The sequence below is a fragment of the Neoarius graeffei genome, chromosome 26 (genome assembly GCF_027579695.1).
Source record: "Neoarius graeffei isolate fNeoGra1 chromosome 26, fNeoGra1.pri, whole genome shotgun sequence".
NCBI lineage: Eukaryota > Metazoa > Chordata > Actinopteri > Siluriformes > Ariidae > Neoarius > Neoarius graeffei.
Window position 1 is genome coordinate 20,227,661 of NC_083594.1, and position 21,371 is coordinate 20,249,031.

General features: G+C 40.2%; 1 protein-coding gene across 5 annotated transcripts in view; it reads left to right on the forward strand.

Annotated features, from left to right (window-relative positions):
• The window catches only part of LOC132874445 (transmembrane protein 198-like), a 79,577-nt gene extending 59,615 nt beyond the window's left edge, over positions 1-19,962 (forward strand). For 3 of the 5 annotated variants that reach the window (XM_060910627.1, XM_060910629.1, XM_060910630.1), the window contains 4 exons: positions 4,296-4,570; positions 11,526-11,829; positions 13,617-13,765; positions 17,294-19,962. In XM_060910627.1, the coding sequence (XP_060766610.1) occupies positions 4,296-4,570; positions 11,526-11,829; positions 13,617-13,765; positions 17,294-17,443 (878 nt within the window). In that variant the 3' untranslated portion in view covers positions 17,444-19,962. The remainder of the gene's footprint in view (positions 1-4,295; positions 4,571-11,525; positions 11,830-13,616; positions 13,766-17,293) is intronic. The other 2 variants (XM_060910628.1, XM_060910631.1) reach the window with 2 other exon arrangements.
• The last annotated feature ends 1,409 nt before the right edge of the window (positions 19,963-21,371 follow it).

The window sequence follows — 21,371 nt, forward strand, 5'->3', positions numbered from 1 at the left end:
GAAGTCTTGCACAGGTCTCAGCGAATCTCGTTTACGGCCATCGCTTTGACGTATGGACTGATGTATTACATAGCGTATTTCAAACACTCATAACTTGCTATAGCAATGACAAAATACCTATCAAAAATAAATGCATTCCTATATTTAATAAAATGAGATGAATAGAATTTTGATGGTGATAAATTTGCCTTCAGTTCTCCTTTTAAGTGTGCTGATTATTGCTTATACAGTACATTCTGAACTACCAGCACTGCTTTATTTGAAACAAGGTTTTCTCGGTAGTCAGCATTTTTCCACAGTATTTGGGCCGCACTCTTGAAAAGGTGACATAAGGACAACTGTCTTCTAAAGTCCCAACTGTCTTCGAGACTCTTTAATGTAACATGAAAAGAATTTAACCAGCTCATGTTATGAAAATGTGTAAGTGGATGGTTAGCATTAGTAGCATAGTAGCTTAAAGCCACCCGATATGAATGTTTGCCATGCAGACAGCTGTTTTCTGCCCTTCACGTGTATAACTAAAAATCGAATTCCACTTTCAGACCGTGTGTGTGTGTGGAGGGATAATGGTTCCTGTATGGAATAAAATTATACGAATTGTTAAATAATTGAGATGTGAATAATTAAATTCTTAAATGAACAAATGATATATTACAGTTCTTTTTTTCCCCCCAACATTTATTTGTTTTTATTTCACTTTCATGCTGAGCCCTGGGTGTATGCCACGAAATAATTCAGTCAGTTAACATCATCGATCAGAGCTGATAGAAGGGCCCACAGCCATTAATATTAAAGCATTATATTAGACTCCCTCAATTCTACTTTGCTTTGTTTTCCCTCCCACATATATTCTCTCAATTAGCTGTGGGCTTAAAATGGTTGGGCTTCTGTTGTACTTAAAAGTGAGCATGATGTTTGTTGAGTTGGTGTATAAATACAAAATTTATGGATGCGCCTTGGTCAGCACGGTGGTGTAGTGGTTAGCGCTGTCGCCTCACAGCAAGAAGGTCTGGGTTCGAGCCCCGTGGCCAGCAAGAGCCTTTCTGTGTGGAGTTTGCATGTTCTCCCCGTGTCCGCGTAGGTTTCCTCCGGGTGCTCCGGTTTCCCCCCCAGTCCAAAGACATGCAGGTTAGGTTAACCGGTGACTCTAAATTGACCGTAGGTGTGAATGTGAGTGTGAATGGTTGTCTGTGTCTATGTGTCAGCCCTGTGATGACCTGGCGACTTGTCCAGGGTGTACCCCGCCTTTCGCCCGTAGTCAGCTGGGATGGGCTCCAGCTTGCCTGCGACCCTGTAGAACAGGATAAAGCGGCTAGAGATAATGAGATGAGATGGATGCACCTTCTGTCTCATCTTAATATATGAATGTACAAAAAAAGTTATTGTTAAGAATTAATGGGTATTCAGTAAATCACCACGAGAGGGAAAAATAAGGGTACGGAGTCTTCAATTTGTCATAATGATTTTTCCACCGCAGGTATGTTGATGAAAGCACATGCAATTAACACAGCAAAAGCTTTAATGAATGTCAGTTTAGCGTTTCAGCCTGTAGGTTACTGGCGGTTAAAATTCAAACTTTGTGAAAATCTCACTGGATTAATGAACTTGGTGCTCAGTGTAACCTGACAGCAGATATTTGCACGTCTTCACTAATAATGAACGATGACGCTGCAAAGGAATACACCGTACTAGAGCAGTGTCACTTTGAGTATAAAATGGGTTTAAACTGCCAACCTCAATTAGCTAACTTGTCTCCATTATACAGTCATTTTAATGGCATAAAAATGCTTTAATGGTCTTGTGTTAAATGTTATTATGAATGACTGACTTGTCTCTCTCTTTAATCCCCCGATCTACATAACTGACCTCCCGCTCCTGCCCATATTAGAGTAAAAGCAGCACACTTGCAAGACTTCTTTGCGCACTGTGTTAGGGCTACTTTTTAATTTATTTTTTTAAATCCATGTTTTTTAGGGTATAAGGAAATACCCAAATAACACTGTGCATAATTAAATACTGAAATAACTAAATAAGGGTGGTTTTTTTTGTTGTCCCCCCCCCCCCCCCCCCCCCAATTTAATATGTGGAGCGTCACCACAAAAGTCCACTTGGTCAAAAAAAAAATACAATTTGCATTATTGGATGTTGTAAATCTAGAATTAATTATCTTTAAGAGGTGATTTTGTTGAATTTGGCGCAGCTAATCCAGAGAAATGTAAATTCAGGAGCAAGATCAATGTAATTCTTCTATTTTATCTGAAACTTTGGTCAAATATCTGTCACATTTTGCATTTTGTGCAATTTTTTACCTTGCGCAATACCAGAAAAATTCAGTTGAAATCAAGCCATTTGAGGCGAATTGGTCCGCCTCTGAAAAAACTTGGCATTTGGATTTCCCGGGAAACACTCAGAGAGTGTTACATGCACAGAGAGAGAATCGAATTTCTGCCGTTGCTCGACTGAAATCGAAGTTCTAAATGCCATGGAAACACCTTAGCTCAGCTGAAATCGAACCGAACTGGATTTCTCGTAATCGAGCTACACGACCTAGATTATGCAATTGTAGCCGAGCTACTTAGTGCATGTAAACCCTATCGAGCTACGTAGTCAAGCTACTTACTTCAGCACTGCCCCTTCCGGGAGTGACGAGACCATAAGCGGGAAACACAACAGCCTCGGTCGGCATGACAACAGTAGTAGAAACTAGAAACGTGCACTTCTGGAGCAATGAGGAGATAGAGTTCATGCTCATTCAGCTTAAGGAGTTGAAAAAAAAAAAAAAATATATATATATATATATATATATATATATATATATATCTCGATGTTTCTGTCCTCGTGGTCGTTCTTCTTGTGAGCACGGAACTGATAACTTTGTTTATACTCTTGAATAGCTCTTCTTCATGACGACAACCGGAAGTGTACCAACACGATGGGGCGTGTAGCGCCACCTGTGGCTCGGGTGCACAATGTACCTCACACAATAGCTCGATTTCTTTGTGTGCATGTAGGATTGGATTTCTCTGGCACCCCTGCTGGGACCCTTAGCTCGATTACTGACAGTAGCTCGATTTGGATGTGCATGTAAACGCACTGACTGATTTTCGTGACGTCGCGTGCGTGACGCCTCCTTCTGAATCCTACGTCAGCGCTGGTTTGTTTATGAGAAAACGACCTGGTGGTTTTATGCAAATTTCTTCAACGTTATCACGTAATTAAAATGGTTAACAGATGTACCGTAGGAGGGTGTAGCAACACCAATCTTGATGGGATTAGTACTCATTGTTTTCCAAAAGACCGGACAATGAGAGAGAAATGGGAGCGCTTGGTCTACACAGGCTGTGCACTGAAACCGTGCAAAGCTCGCGCAGCCTGCTGGCGCTTCCGCAGATAACGTCACGAATCTGGCTCCAGACTCCCTTGGAATTTTTCCAGACGCGTTTTATTTTATTTTTTTCTGCTGTAGACAGATGGCCTTGTGCAAAATTACCTTCTGGATGAGTGTGTAAAGGGACATACTTTCATATTAAAAAAAAAACACGAAATTGGTCCAGAATATGCCCTTTAACAGAATCAGCTGTAAACATTTGATGTGTAAATTGAAATGAATGCACAGCACATTTATTTGGCCTACAAAGTCATATTTATAAGTTGCTTAACAGTAAAATATTTTGGTGACATACGTACATTATAGATTAAGGAATGTATTTGTCAAAATTAGAGAAATTGTATGTGGGGCTTTATTTTTGAGGCACTCGTCATATTTCAGAATGAAGTTTGCAGCGCTGGACTCATTTTGTAGTGAGGTGCACCACTTATTTATACATTAAACTAACTTGCATATTTTAATGTACTAATGCACATAGTGTGTGTGTGTGTTCTATGGGAACTAGTGCTGTTATTTCAGGGCAGTCACTTTTGTTTGACCTCAACCACTCCCATTCATTTCAGTTAAATGAATGTGTTGTTAAATTCTCATGCAACTGGAGAACGTCAAACCAAAACTCGACTTTAGTTATTTTAAGTTGAGACTTGGATGAAAATGAGATGTTGTTGTTTTACAGTTATGATGCAGTGCTTTGTTCATGTTGGCCTTTTCAGCCTTTAAGATGCACAGTTCTCTTGCAGCTTCAAGGAATAATCCATACCGTTATGTTAATAACTCAATATACCAAATTAACAGGAACTAGACTTGGCAATGCAGCCAACATATAGGGAACAGTGCAGTATGTGCTTGAATGGCAACCAAGCCGAAAATATTTTTCCCAACCATTATTATTAAATCTCTCTTGCAGGTTATCGATGCTTCAAAGCCATCATGTTCCTGTCGGGGCTGTTGTTTGGTTCCGTGATCATCTTCCTGCTGTGCTATAAGGAGCGAGTGTTAGACACCCAGCTGAGCATTGAGGCAAGCGCTGGAATCGGCTTGGGCATCGGACTTCTGTGTGGCCTCGTCACTATGCTAGTGCGCAGCGTCGGTCTTTTTATGACGGGCATCCTGCTCGGTTTGCTCCTTGCCATTGCTGGCCTTTTGCTCACACACCAGCTGTACACACCCAGCACCCTGTGGGTAAGCACACAATGCACCTCCTGAAATATGCCAACACACTCCATACAGTATTTTCAACCAAGAACACACCTTAAAGAAAACTCGGCAGCCTCTACACCCAGCACTCCGTGGGAATGGGCACACTGTGCTTCCTGAAATATGCAAAGGATTGGTGATTTTAGTTTCAAAATTCATGCCAAGCATCTAGCTATAGCTTGCTTACTATATTTTGCACTTTAAATGATACTCGACACTATATACCCAGCACTTTGTGACTATGCATACACAATATACTTCCTAAAATATAGTCAAACAAATGTTCTTTTTTTGAAATGAATTTGGTGTTTACACAGCTTTGAGTTGAAAATGTAGATAATTTTGCTTATTTACATATAAAGGAAAACTGTATCAATTTAATGAACAGCATGCACCAATTCAGATAATGCACATCTTTTCAAGCAGATACGCAGAACCACAGCCTCACTTTTTGTTTATAAATGCCTTGAGACCTCAAGAATGGCACAGGAATAGTTTTAAGCGTTAACAAGAAATCTAATATAGTAATTTTTCCGATTAAAGTGATTTATATAGGTAGCGGTCTGAGTGAAGGACCTTGATGTCCGTAACGTCACAGCAGGAAGGGTATCGGTCTCGTCGCCATTTCCGCTATACTAAAACACAGAGCTGACTGCAACTCCGATCCTCCATTTTGAGCTAATTTATCGCCATGCCACGTAGATGTGTTTTTGGCCGGTGCAGCAACACGACAGAAGCTGGATTTACATTGCGTTCATGGCCCAAGAATGTTCAAACTGCAAAGATTTGGACGCATTTTGCGAGAAGTTCACGGGCACACTGGGCGGCTACGAAGTGGTCTGTCCTCTGCTCTGCACGTTTTACTGAAGACTCGTACGAGACCTCTGATCTGTTGAGGAGCGTTTGCTATAAGCCCGTATTGAAAGAGGGTGCAGCACCAATAATTTAAAGAAAAAGAAAACAAGAAAATTTATTTATTTATTTATTTATTTACGTGAGTTCAGTTGCACCAGTTCTCCCGGAGTGAGCCGAGGGTTGTTGCTAAAACCCGGGACGGAATGGGATGTGATGTATCGCTCGGGCAGTGATCTCCCCGCGGTTGTTGCTAAAACCGGTGACGTCCCGTTCCGTCCCAGGTTTTAGTAATTGCCTGAGCTGAGCAGTAATGGCGGAGTACTGAGTATGAAGAAAACAGAGAATGAGTGGACCAGCCATCTGATTTCTAAACTGGATATTGCTGCCATCTCGCCCTTATGTGGAAGAAGCAAATGAACGGAGAACTGAACGAACAACTGAAAGTCAGATTGTTTCAAAACAGTCGGCCACAAGATCGGCCTTCAAGAAGCGAGAACACAGACGGGTAAGCTCCGACACTCATTTGGATATAAAACAACACGTTGTTTACCTGCATTTAGATTAATACATGTAACTTGTATTATGTTTAAGTTACCGGTATAAGATTATTTAATTTGCTTCAGAATGTGATCGTCTCAGTTCATCTGATTACTTAATTAGCCTTTTACGTTTTATCAGTGAAAATGCATGCATGTACATGTACGTTGCGCAAGTTATAACCCCTATCCTGTTTTAATGAGAGTCAACCCACAATCAATGAAGTCAAATCAGTCTTAGTTGAGCAAGTCAGTAACGGTATTTCTTACTTTCACCATAAATTTTTATTTATATGACTTTGGTCTATAGCTGTCAAAGGCCTCGGCCTTAAAACCGGTTCCTGCTGTGACGTCACACGCTCAGGGCTGGCTGGCTCAGCGGCGCAGCTCGAATGCCAACTTTGCGGTCGATTTTAACTCTCAAAAATATATTTTTTTTTAAATTCTACAAAAGTCAAGGATGGATATACTATCCACTCAGAAATGTATTTAAAAATAAAGGTTCTGCGTATCTGCTTTAAGTAAAAATCAGCAGCTCTACATACCAGCACCCTGTCACTACAAACACTATACACTTCCTGAAATATATGAATGTTTATTTCAAGAAAAAAGTGTTAGGTGTGATTTTGAACTAAACATAAAGGTATACACACCCAGATCAAAGTATATTTTTGGTTTTTTTTTTTTTCAAACTAAAATAAGAAGAGATTGTCTGCATGACTGATTTTCAGTTACTAATGTAAATAATATATATTTTGTGTTATATGGCAATATAAATTCTGTAAATATATTAATATGAACAGAATGAGCTGCATTCATTCTCTTCAGCTATGAATCCACATCATATAAATCTCAGCAGCTCAACACACCCTTCACCCTGTAGGAACAGACACAATACACTTCCTGAAATGTGAACATGCCATGAATGTACTGCAGATCATGTTTTTAGCTAAAATTACACTCTGGATGAGACGCCAAACCAACACAGGGCTCACACACTCGATCACATTTGCAGGCATTTTGGAGTAGCCACTCCGCCTACCAGCGTGTTTTTGAAAGCTGGGAGGAACCTGCACAGATACAGGGGGATGATGTGAAACTCCACACAGACAGTAACTTGAGCTCAGGATTGTACTGAAGACCTTAGAGCTGTAAGGTGGCAACACTACACGTCTGTGTGTATGTAGTTTATAGGAAATCATTCAGGATTCAGTTTTAACGGTTTGTTCCTTTTGAACGGTTTCCATTTGACTTAAAAAAAAAAAAAAAAATCCAATATGTTAATGTAATTGCACTTCATCAGCGCCAACTAAAACACAAGTATCCTGCAAATATAAATTCCTGAAATAGTCCGATGATGCATGCAGCACTGTAGATTTCTGTTTTAAGCAGCAAATGTGTATGGAGACAGTTGGCATGTTCTGTGACTCTCTATGTCCGTCCTGAGCGCCTTGGCAAGTGCACCCTAAGGCGTGCCTCGGGCCGCGCGCGCCAAGTGGGCTACAGCGCGTGTGCCGTGAACAAGGCGCACCTGTTTTTCAATCAGTGAACTATGTTGGGCTATTTAAGGATTGTGCCGAGGGTAATGCTACGCGAAGTATTATGCTGCATCTCGTGTGCATACTGAGCCTTGTTTCCTGTTCCTGCTGATTTCCTGGTTTCTCAACTCCTCGTCCTTGTTTTGCCTCAGATGTCGTGTCCGTGCCTCGATTGACCTCTTGCCTGTTATCCTGTTTATGACCTTGCCTGCTGATTCGGTTTTGCCGTTGTGTGTTTTTTTTTCATGCACTTTCTGTTTAAATTGCACTGTATGATATTGAACACTTCTGCACTTGCATCCGCCTCTCTCGCACACACTAGCCCTTTTTACACAGGTATTCCATAATACTGGTGTAAAGAAGACTCCTCAATATTCCGGCTTTAGTGATTTACACTGAAATAAATAAAGCCAGCACGAACCCGTGCCAGTGTGTAGTCTTACATTGCGAACCAATGTTCTGAAACCATAGGCGTGACGTGTCACAACAGAGTGTCAGCATCTAGGGTGACGTATTGATATGTTGGAAATCTGAATACCCTGAGCATATCGGTGCTGCTTTAATTAAAAAAAAAAAAAAGTCAGTGAACTGACAAAGGTGATTTTGGTAGCCGTGCGCATTTATACCACTCTTCAAATACAAGACAAGTTGCTGAGCATCATATGCAACATGTAATCACTTCTGTTAAGTAATTCACGTTTAAGGGAAGTAAAATGTGCCCCCTCTCGTATTTATTTAAAAAAAAAAGTTGGGGGTGGGAGATAATGAGAGAGAGGAGTGGAGAGACTCGTGCAAGCAACATGTTTACGCGGACCTTAGATGGAGATATTTGAATTTGCTCTGCTCTGGGAAAGAAGAAATGTCAAAAGAATGTCAGCATCACGCACTTGTTCTGCCATGCTGGCTGTCCCTTTTACACAGACGTTTATTTCACCCTGTTACTGCCAATCATTCTGGCTTGGCAGTAGAACGACACAGACCCTCCGTTCCGCACTCAGACGTTTTATGCAGGTGGAATAAAGGCCTAAGAATTCGGCCTTGAACCGGTTGTGTAAAAGGGGTCGATGATCATTTTGTGATGATCATTTAGAACAGCAATTCAAAAGGATTTTTTTTTTGGCTTCATGTGTTTTGGAGGCACACATTAGCCCTTACCTTAATTCATTTTTAATTGCTAAATTGGCTGTGCTCTCTGGGTGGGAGGAGTTGCATATTCATTCTCCCCTATCAGTCACAAGACTAGCCAGTCTGTGGTGTCTGTGAGTTCATGTATATGGTGGAGGGCAGATAGCGCTTTCCTCCGCGTGTGTTGCACTGCCCGGTGGCCTAGAATGAGCAGAAGTTCAAAATGGCTGTGGTTGGCTGGCTTCATGTGTTAGCTGTGGGTGGTAGAAGTGGGCAACTGGACTTGCTTGAAAAAGCTGTTTTCGGTGACTCACAGGAGGACAGAGAGAGTCAGATTGCCATTGATCACCCTAACGGGCAATCCTTTGATCACCCTAATGACTCGCTGTTCACACCCAGCCTCCAGTAACCCACACCAACATGATGCCTCAATGACACCTTAGGCTATATCCACAACGGCAACGAGATGTTATTTAAAAATATATCGCGTCCAAATGGGCAACGATCAGTAAAATATCAGCTCCATATGGCAACGCAACGCTTGCTGAAAACGATGCAATACACATGCCACACCTCTAGGGGCGCTGTAAGACGGTCCCTTCAGAGACACCAGAACAATAGAAGAAGTAAGGATGCATGCGCATAAACTATTATGCGCGAGACTTCATATTAGCCACAAAGTCAGAAAAATCTGTTCGTAAAATTACATTATAATGACCAAATACAATGAAAAGTATTTTTCCAGTCTCACCTGTGAAAGGTAATCCCATGTGATCTCGTTTGGACAGCAAACCTGTTGGTACAGTTAAACGCAGCTAATCTTTATTCTCCGCTTTGACCTATCCAGTATGGCGGCGAGGATGACGTATGATTCTACGCGGAAGGTGGCGTCTTTAATGGTCCGGAATAAATTGAATACTACACGTTGATGGGTTAATTTGTTGCTTCTCACCTGTGAAAGGTAATCCCATGTGATCTCGTTTGGACGGTAAACCTGTTGGTACAGTTAAACGCAGCACATGAATCTTTATTCTCCGCTTTGACCCATCCAATATGGCGGCGGGGATGACATATGATTCTACGCGGAAGGCGGCGTCTTTAATGGTCCGGAATAAATTGAACGCTACACGTTGATGGATTAATTTGCTCTTCTACACCCTTTTTGAGGAATGTATTGTAGGACTTAAACCAATATCTGAAGAGGTGAGATCGCTCCTTTTTTTTCCCTATTTTTGCTGGCGGCATTGACTCTGCGCAGAGTCTCTCTCTCTCTCTCTCTCTCTCTCTCTCTCTCTCTCTCTCACTTTGCACCATTACACAATAAATATTCACAGTGAAAATATTTTGTAAGCGCGTTTCATGAACCAAGTTATAGGATTTGTTGACAACTCGCATCGAGTTCGTTACACTTCTACCCGGCGTGAAGCACTGACGGTCATGTGGTTGTGACGTCATCGTAAACAAATCCGTTCTACTCATCCAGACGACTTCACAACGGCAACGTTGCCAGATCTTTCCACTCTGGAACCCGTTCTCAAAAAGATTGCGTTTTGGGCACCCAAAACGCCGGTGCCGTGTGGACGCCAGGCCTAAACGATAAGCAATTGTATCGGAGTCACCTGAATCCGTTGCCGTGTGGACAGGGCCTGAGATGAGCTGGTCATCAGAATTCTGATTCTGATCCAGGAGAAGATAAATATCTGATACTCCCTATTAGTCAGACAGAACTGAGGAAGCCTTTTGGACGAGAGGTGAAACGTTTTCAAGATTTTTCAAGCAAGTCCAGTTGCCCACTTCTACCACCCACAGTTTACTATGACCTGGATGATTGAGAATCTTCACAGACATCTTCATGTGTTAGCCTGTAGCCTCCCTGGTTGTTCGCTGTCATAACGTGCTGCACAGCGTTAAAAAGAGATGCTGTGGAAAATGGAACTGACCAGCATTTCCTCTTAATTGAATGACCTGACCATTTTGTCTGAATTTGTAGGCTTATGTGTGCTTTCTTAATTTTCTCATCTCATTATCTCTAGCCGCTTTGTTTCGTTAGTTAATGCCTTTTAAAAACATGAAATGACTGTTTCACAAAATATTCATTAGATTTGAGTGTAAATGAAATACATAAGCTATTTAAACTTGAGTGTAATCTCCATATAAAAATGCAGTTGCTCATCGATTTACATGCTTTGAAGTTGAGCAGTCAAGGTTTACATTAGTCAGTCATCTTTTTATTTATTTATTTATTTATTTATTTTATTTATTTGAACAACAAAAAAAGAACATAATAATAAAACCACAAGTGCAGGAGGAAGGAAAAAGCGTTTATCGCTTATATTAGGCCCTCCTCCTGTATACTTATTTAAAATTGATTATAGTCTTAATTACCAATAATTGTGAATATAAATCGTGACTATCTTTAAGCATAAACTTGTGCGCGCACAGCACGAGTAAGATACAAATGTTTTTCAGAATTTGTAGGATTTTCAGGAATGTGAAATATCTCGTGTGAACAGTTTTATGAATAAATCTGTTCATATCCAGCCTGAAATTGTTTCCAGACACGTTAATATATGTGAATTAATAAACATGTTTCTATATGCATGCTTGAAAGGATGTGTTTATATTTTCTGAAATCAAACTTTTGTGTGCATTTCCTACTCCATCCATTCCTACATAGTTCTTAATAAATATTTTTAGTGTTTTGGTTGATTAAATATACACAGTGTGAAACTGAATCAGACCAAATGGCAAATATACTAAAAGTGCAGTAAGTGGTAAAAGTTCCCAATGATTCATGGTTATATAGTTACATATGCTGTCCCACGCTCTGTGTGTGTGTGTGTGTGTGTGTGTGTGTGTGTGTGTGTGTGTGTGTGTGAGATACAGGTGCCCGTAGGTGTCCTCCTCGGCACTGGCATGCTGTGTGCCGTTTTAACTCTTCAGTGGCAGAAGTTTTTCACCATCATCTCCACAGCTGTATTTGGCGCCGCCATCATGACTGTGTGCGCTGATTACTTTGTGGAGTTGCTGATGCTGGTCACACATATTTATGACTGTTTGCGCCTCATCCCTGCTCCCGCACCACTCTGCTGGTACAGCTGGGTCATCCTGGGCATCTGGCCTTTGCTTAGCGTTATGGGAGCATTAGTGCAATGGAAGCTCACAGCCGAAGGTTTTTCACACACGGAAGGTATTGTATGCTACAACTGAATGCAGTAGTGTTTGATTATATTTAAGTTATTCCACAAAATCGAGTCGTACATGAGCTGATGTTGGCTATAAGCCATGTACGACGAGATTTAGTGGAATAGCTGTTTTATTATATCCACATTCACTGGATTTTGAGAAACGGAGCATTTTTATTTTTTTCAAATTTGATAAAAAAAACTTTTATACAAAATGTCCAACAAAAGAATTTCTGCTTAGAATGTAAACAAACCAGCAAAATAGCAGTAGCAATTTTGAAAAATGCAATAATAATTTTTGAAAAATTAAAAAGATACATTCTTACTATCAAATACTTTCCATTTTTATTTTTTAGGGTTTTTTGGCGATTGGCAACCCAACTTTAAAGGTGCATTACCGCCACTGACTAGGGATGTTAACCGATGACCGTTTGACCGATGGTTGACCGAATCAACGACAACCGGTTAATTTTTTTTTGGTTGTTGGTTAAAAAAAAAATCAATCGTTTTGAAGCTGCCGATTTTGGAGCGGAGAACCTGGAATTCTGTGTTGTAAACGCTTGGGGCATGCCATGCGGTGTAAGGACGACAGCTGACAAATCAGAAACACCCATTCAGTCATGTCCCGCCCCAGTTGAACACAGCTGCCACTCGGCGAAAGAAAAGTGTAGACACAGGCTTTTTAGCTTACAAATTACTATTCTGTTTTTTTTTTTTTTAATTATTATTAGAAGGCACATCGAGTTTAGTCCTGCCTTGGCCAGTGCATTCTGAAAGTATGTTTCGGTCTGTAGCCAACAATGCATGTTATTGCAGATCAGATCTCTCCACACAAACTAAAGACGCAGATGCCGACTTTTGGAGGGAAGGGGAGAGAATGAAATGACAGCGGTGTCTGAAGGGGGAGTGACAAACGCAGCTTTTATGCCTGTGAGCCAAGTCGGTGACAGCTTCAGAGCAACTTCAATACCATGCAGTAATGGCATGTTGATATTGGTAACGGCGTTGTAACGATTGTAGCTAATTAATTAGATTACCCGGCGTTATAACAGCCTTTATTTTAACGCCGTTATTCCCATCACTGAATGTTATGTACTTCTTCTAGCACTTGACTTTATTTTCAACGCCATCATGGCCAACTGAAACCGTCTCTAAGCTGGAGCCGTTTGTCCTCCGCTCCAATACAAACCCCTCGACATCAGTGCCGCGTTTGACTAAATGTTTCGCGCTGTAGAAAAGGTAATGTGAGTGGAGGGCAGCGACTGGGACTGAATGTGCAGATGCTCGCGGTTCGATTTAGAATAGATTCTAATAATTCCAATTCTAGAATTTTAAACTCCTAGGTTAACCGACTTTAACCGGCTAATGAGGCTCGGTGGTCGGTCAAGATTTTTTTTAGTTTTCGCCATCCCTACCACTGACTGGGCTGGAGTGTGGAACAGGAGATACTGGGGGCAACTATATTCTTTTAGTTGTTTCTTTCGAATATTTTTAACAATTTTTGGGGTTTTGCTTTTGAGGAGAGTTTTTATTTCGTCCTCGGTTGGTTCAGCAACACGCTCCGCCATTTTGTTTTTCTCTACTCACAGTATATGAGCTGATAGCCTAGTAGTAGAGTAGCCAATCGGAGTGCATGATTGCTCATATCCAGTGAATGTGGATATAATAATACTGAATAGACAATGTTATATTAACTGCAGTTTTGACCCACCTTTAAAAAAAATACAAATCTTCAGCTCATTCTGTTGCCTCACCCTCGTTTACTTAGTTTTACTCTTCCTCTCTTTCTCAGTGATCATCAGTAGAAGGCAGAAGCGACTGCAGCTGATGAGAATAAGACAGAAAGATGTGAAAAAGCTGCAGCTGCCTGCAGGTCAGGAGGGGACGTATCGCCGTAAACCCACTCCTGTAAAACGCTACGCTGGAGATCTTCTAGCTCCAGTTAGTTTCAATAGAACCAAACTGATTTTATTTATTTAATCTCTTAAAAATATGAATGTGAGTCGTTTCCAGATGTTGGACTGTAGATGACCAAACTGGTTGTTCAGAATGTTCTGTGGTTGAGTTCCTTTCAACCACCATAGCAGCGTTTAGTATTGAAATGTCATTTTGCTTTTGTTTGTCCAGTTGCTGCTGCTCCAATAACATTTTAATTTCCGTGTGTCACAAATCCTACTAGAGGCAATGCAAAAGCCTTTCCCCAAACAACATGTCTTGGTATGTTAATAAGAGATTTGGTGCAAGGAAAGAGATTTGTACACTGGCATTATTCAGAGGCTCAGGAGGATCAGCTCAGTAAAGGTCCATAACCAGCCAATCAGGAGACCCGTACAGATAAAGGGATGATTCAGCCAGAAAGGAAATGTCGAATGGGGACCCTTTAGCTGAAATGTTGATCAGTCATCAAACAGGCTGAGGTTTAGTTCTTTAGCCTGGTGACTCCAGCATAAAATAATGTCACCAATAAGTCAAGTTTATAGCCTACAGTTTAGCATCATGCAAACTGGATGTGTAAATCATCTCTCACTCCAAGATATTGTTTATTTGATTCGTTAATAGCATTTGTACATATTCACTCATGAGGCACTTTATTAGGAACACCTGTATACCGTTGTGGTCAGAAGTTTGCATACAGTGACATGAATGTCGTCTTGGATATGATTGTCATGGCAATATTCGGACTTTCAGTAATTTCTTTGAACTGTTCTTTTTCTGTGGCAGAATGATTATACAGCATACATCTTTGTTTAAAAAAAAAACAACACTAGAATTTGGTGCACAAGTTTTAATTTTCTTTGGGTTTTCTGAAATCGACACAGGGTCAAAAATTTATATACGCTCACTTAGATTATTAATTCAGAGCTGCTGAAACTTCCATAATGTCTTTTATCTTGCCAAAGCCGAGGTCTCCTAACTTCCTGTTAGTGATCATGATTGACTACAGCTGGTAGCTTCTCTGTGCCTTCATAAAAAGGGTTTGTTTACAGCACTTGATTGACCAACACCCAATACAATGGAAAAGTCCAAGGAGCTCAGTGCAGATCTGAGAAAGAGGATCGCAGATGTACACAACTCCGGAATGTCTCTTGGAGCCATTTCTAAACAATTGCAAATTCCAAGATCAGGTCAAACATGTATGTTCAAGTATGCAAATTATTGTGAGATGTAGTCACTTTGCCAAGCCACTTTGCTTCAAGAAAATCCAAACTGTCACCCTCAGCTGAAAGGAAATTGGTTTGGATGGTCAGGAACAACTTGGGAACCACCATGGCACAGCCCTGCCATGAACTGGAAGCTGATGGCTCACTGTCTACAGTTCAATGAGTTTTACATCACCGTGGACTAAGAGGCTGCTATCCAAGAAATAACCCCCTGCTTCAAAATTGACACCTTCAAGCTTAACTAAAGTTTGAAGCTGACCACATGGATGAAGAAAAAAAGCCTTCTGGAGGAAAGCTGTATGGTCAGATGAGACAAAGATTGAGTTGTTTGGCCACAATGACCACCATGTACAGAGGGACACTGTACCAGCTGGTGGTGGTGGTAGGATCATCATGCTCTGGGGCTGTTTTGCTGCCAGTGGAACTGGTTCATTGCGCAAAGTGGATGGAATAATGAAGGAGGAGGACTACCTCAGAATTCTTCAGCATAAACCATCAGAAACTTGAACATGACTTGAGCGTTACAACAGGACAATGAACCCAAACACGCATTAGAGCTGTTTGTGGAGGATAAAGCAGGCTAACATTAAGCTTAAAACAAGTCCCGACTTCAACCCTGTTGAAAATATATGGACGGTGCTTAAAAGTCGAGTCCATGCCAAGAAAAAAAAAAACAAATTTAATTGAACTCTACCCATTCTACCATGAAGAGTTGTGAAATATCCAACCAGAATTCTGCCAGAAGCTTGTTCATGGTAAACAAAAATGTTTGGTCAAGGTGAATCTTGTGAAGAGACATGTTCACATCAACCATCAGAATAGGGAAAATGTGATCTCAGTGATTTTGACTGTGACATGATTGTCAGTCTCAGACCGACTGGTTTGAGTATTTCTATAACTGCTGAGCTCCTGAGATTTTCTCACACTGCAGCTGGTAGAGTTTAGTCAGAATGGTGCACTAAAGGAAAAAACATCAAGTGAGGAGCAGTTCTGCAGATGGAAATGCCTTGTTGTTGAGAGAGGTCAACAGAGAATGGCCAGACAAGTTTGAGGTGATAGAAAGGCTGCAGTAACACAGATGACCACTCTACACTTGTGGTAAGCAGAAAAGTATCTCTGAATGCACAACACGTGGAACTTTATGGCTACAACAGCAGAAGACATTGGTGGATTCCACTTCTGTCAGCCATGAACAGAAAGCTGAGGCTGAGGTGGACACAGGCTCACCAAAACTGTACAGTTGGAGACAGGAAAATCATAGCTGGGTCTGATGAATCTCAATTTCTGCTGAGGCACACAGATGGTAGGGTTGGAATTTGGCACCAACAGCATGAATCCATGGACCCAACCTGCCTTGTGTCAACAGTCCAGGTTGGTAGAGGGGGTGTAATGGTGTGGGGAATGTTGTTTTTCTTGGCACACTTTGAACCAGTCATCACTTGAATGTCACCGCCTATTTGAGTATTGTTGTTGACCATGTGCATCCCTTCATTGCCAGAATTTACTCATCTTCTGACTGCTTCGTCCAGCACGATGATGCACCATGTCACAAAGCAAAAGTCGTCTCAAACTGGTTTTATGAACATGACCATGAGTTCACTGTTCTTCAGTGGCCTTCAGTTACTGGATCTAAATCTAACAGGACACCTTTGGGACGCTGGAACGGGAGATTCACAGCATGAAAGTGCACCTGAAAAATCTACAGGAACTGCATGATGCAATCATGTCAACATGGACCAGAATCTCAAAGTAATCTTTCAATCATCTTATGAAATCCATACCACAACGCACTGAAAATGTTGTAGAAGGGAGAGAATGGGAGGCCTTACCCAGTATTAGTGTAGTGTTCCTAATAAAGTGTTTGGTGAGTGTATATATTTTCATATAATAAGCAGAATAAATATTTTTAGGTATATGGTATTATATTCTCCTCCATATCACAACCAGTGTATAAGTCAACCTTTGGGTTAAATCACCTACCTGAGTCTATGCGCCATAAAACCAAATTATATGCCAAGGAAGAAAGTGTTCAATTTATAACTGTTATGGTGTCTCCGAAACCACATGAACAGATCTGCTAATGTCACATGGAAAACTTTTAGCTAGTGTGGACAACAGGTCCGTGAATTTAAAAAAAAAAAAAAACACAGTGGACCAAATTGTCACTCCAACTGAGGGATTTATTATTAATGTAGTAATTGCTTTGTAGGCAATTATTATAATACAGTAACTGTCCAGTTGCTTGCTTGTGCGTTTTGTGCCAATTTTAACTCTCCTTGTTTTGCCTTTGTCTGGTTTAACGCTTTAGAGTTACCTGCAAAGTCTCCGGGAGCGTCAGATGGGCACAGGCACATCCCTGAGCAGCCTGAGTACCGCCAACCATACCATGGTGGACATGGATTATGATACTGGATCTACAGTTCCACTCACACACACCACAGCAACAGCACGCACCTGAAGATAAGCTGCAGCCATCCGTGGTAAAAGAACTCACTGTCCAGATAAGAAGAAAACAAGATTGTGTGGTACTTCGTAGTAAAGTCAGATTGTATGAATGAGATTTTGGTTAGGTCCAGAAGTCCACTGCCAAGAACGGTTATAATTTCATCGTTTTTAAAACCTAAATGCAGCTCTATCTGATTCAAATTAAGACTCTGTCATTCACCAGTATTGGACAGTGAAAGACTTTATTAATTGAATGCAGTAGGAATGATGAGCATTGAACGATAAAATGTATGAATATAAAGTGTGTGAGAACAGGACATTTATCTAGATTTGAATTTTACACAGTGGATTTCTCAGACAGGTACACACCAGGATCTGGCCCGTTTTAAAGCTGAAATTTGAAGCTGTATATTTTAGCCGTAGAAAAACACAATTTTAAGAACACTGATTTCCAGTCGCTGCCATACAGTGAAACTTTTCCAGACTATAGGCTAGACAGTGATTTAAAACATCATCAAATGACCTGAAGTAAGTATCCGTTATTTAATCGGTAGGAGTCTCGGTGTAAAAGTGTCAGTTTTCTATAGCCTGTGGGGCAAAAACAGTTCTGGATCGACTTGAACTCTGGACCTGACTGTATGGAGAGATAAATTGTCTAATCTGAATCATTAGGACTTCAGTAGATCACTGTATATGGGAGTAAAAGGACTTGGTAGGCCTTTAACAGTAGTTGGCTCTTCATTTGCCAACTAATAACCAGCAAACTGATTACAGTATTTATTTTTATAATGGCCTGCTGTTGTCTTCATAGGTTTAGTTTTTTAAAAAATCCTGTATTTCCCTGACCATAAGATGCTTTTTTTTTTTTTTTTTTTTTTTTTTTTTTTATAAAATCCCCGTAACAGATGCTGAGATTTTTATAGTGAAGTGGCAGTCTTCACAGATATTTGGCCAAATTGTAGCCAAATGGGGGGAAAAGGAATGTTAATGATCATTAGCGTGTTCATGTCATTTCAGTAAATACTACAAAAAGTGTGACTTGAAGATCACCAGCCCTACTGTTAAGTGTGGAAGTCATCTTTTCTGTTCTGTGTGTTGTTTTTGGGGTGTGTGTGTGAAGTTGGTTTACAAAGTGATGTCATGGTCATTTCCAGCTGATGATTTACAAAAACATGAGCAGTCTTTACAAGCAGGAAACTTGCACTTTAAATATAAATGTAATTTAAAAAAAAAAAAAACAGTACACCAATGTGCTTTTATACAGCAAAGCAATTTTACAGTTTAGGGGTGCATCTTATCCTCTGGGAAATACACTATCACTTTTAAAAAGTCTTTAATGTAGCATCAAGTGAGGTGAACATGAGAAAAGACAGATCATGGACATCCAGGATTTCTCTTTTCTTCCCCCTTCCTCCTGCCTGAAAGGTCTACCTTATTAGTAAGAGTTTTGTTTTGTCAGTGATCTGAGTGAATGATTATGGCTTTGCTTCAAAATCAGTCAGCGCATTGTGAAATGACACAAAAAGCATTTTGTGCATGTGTCTGCGTTTTTTGTTTTTTTTTTAACTATGGGTTTGTACAATAGAGTATAATTGATTGATTTTACTCATGTCTGTAGCATTTATCAGATGCATGTGTATAGTTTTCCACAGTAGTGGTTCTGTGAACATGTTGAGAGTTTGATCAGTGATTTTTATTTTCACAAAGCATTTTTGTATTAAGGAGAATGTCTGTCTGGACACGAGTGCAAGAGGAATCTGCAGTACAATTACTGTTATTACTTGCTAGAACCTTTGTCATACTAATTTCTTATTTTTCCTTTTTTTTTTTTTTAAATCATAGGATTTCTCCAAGGAGATGCAGCTTGTCTCATTTCATATCGCTCTTTATAATGTAATGAGCCTTTAGAGACTGTTAGTGGGAGTTGAGTTTCTACACTTAAAGCTGTGTTAATCAGTGCCTTTAGGTTAGATGAAGCTAAATGACCAGTCTGTGTGCTTTCTGTTTTTGTTCTGGTCATCTTGTTGTATAAGATGCTTCTGTGACTCCTTCCTAGAAAGTGACAATTTTGATGATGCCACTCCAGGTTTGTCTCTTGTGGGTCTCCAGTATCCCTGAACATGTCATTTTTAAACCATTAAAATAATCTGTACAGAATCATCGATTGTGTACTGTCAACACAACTAAATATACAAGACATCTAGTATATCTTAACACATTTATCTTGGACTTGTCGCAGATAAACGCCAGTGGAAATTCAGTATTTCTGTCTTGATTTATATTGTGACTTGTATCTGTATTTAATTCTCAACAAGCTGTATTTATTCATCACATTTAACACATTCCATGAAATCCAGCCGTATATGAGCTGATAGCCGATGAGGCGTGTAGTGCCAAGTTGGCTATAAGCCATGTACTGAATGATGAGATTGAGTGGAATGATGGTTTTATTATATCCACATTCGCTGGATTTTGAGAAACGGAGCATTTTTATTTTTTGCAAATTTGATAAATAAAAACTTTTATACAAAATGCCTGACAATCATTTCTGCTGAGAATGTAAACAAACCGGCAAAAGTGAAAAATGCTATAATAATAATTGAGAAATTAAAGATACATTTTTACCATCAAATACTTTAATTCCATATTTTTTTGTTTGGTTTTTTTTTTTTTGTTATTTTTTTGTTTTGGGTTTTCTTCGCCTTTAGGGTTTTTTGGTGGTTGGCAAACCAGCTGAAAGTTGCATTACCGCCACCAACTGGACTGGAGTGTGGAACAGGAGATATTTGGGGAAGAACAAACTTATTCTTTTAGCCATTTCTGTTTCTTTTAAATACTTGATAATTTGGGGGGTTTTATTTCATCCTCGGCTAGTTCAACAACACGCGCCGCCATTTTGTTTTTCTCTACTGTGTATGAGCTGATAGCCTAGTAGTAGATTAGCCAATCAGAGTGCGCGATTGCTCATATCCAGTGAATGTGGATCAAATAAACATAGCTGGCTAGTTTAGCATGTATACTCATGTGAATAAGTCATTCAAGAGAAGTTAATGTTTACTTTTTTGAATGCAGAAAATATTTTCTGATTTTTCTGAAAACCGTATTTCTTATTCTTACAGTGGTGCTTGAACGTTTGTGAGCCCTTGATAATTTTTTAGATTTCTGCATAAATATGACCTAAAACATCAGATTTTCACACAAGTCCTAAAACTAGTTAAGGAGAACCCAGTTAAACAAATGACCAATTATAATATTTTTGTCTCATTTATTTATTGAGGAAAATGATCCAATATTACATATCTGTGAGTGGCAAAAGTATGTGAACCTCTAGGATTAGCAGTTAATTTGAAGGTGAAATTAGAGTCAGGTGTTTTCAATCAGGTGTGAGTGGGCACCCTGTTTTATTTAAAGAACAGGGATCTATCAAAGTCTGATCTTCACAACACGTTTGTGGAAGTGTATCATGGCGTGAACAAAGGAGATTTCTGAGGACCTCAGAAAAAGTATTGTTGATGCTCATCAGGCTGGAAAAGGTTACAAAACCATCTCTAAAGAGTTTGGACTCCACCAGTCCACAGTCAGATTGTGTACAAACGGAGGAAATTCCAGACCATTGTTACCCTCCCCAGGAGTGGTCGACCAACAAAGATCACTCCAAGAGCAAGGCGTGTAATAGTTGGCGAGGTCAGAAAGGACCCCAGGGTAACTTCTAAGCAACTGAAGGCCTCTCTCACATTGGCTAATGTTCATGTTCATGAGTCCACCATCAGGAGAACACTGAACAACAAATGGTGTGCATGGCAGGGTTGCAAGGAGAAAGCCACTGCTCTCCAAAAAGAACATTGCTGCTTGTCTGCAGTTTGCTAAAGATCACGTGGACAAGCCAGAAGGCTATTGGAAAAATGTTTTGTGGACGGATGAGACCAAAATAGAACTTTTTG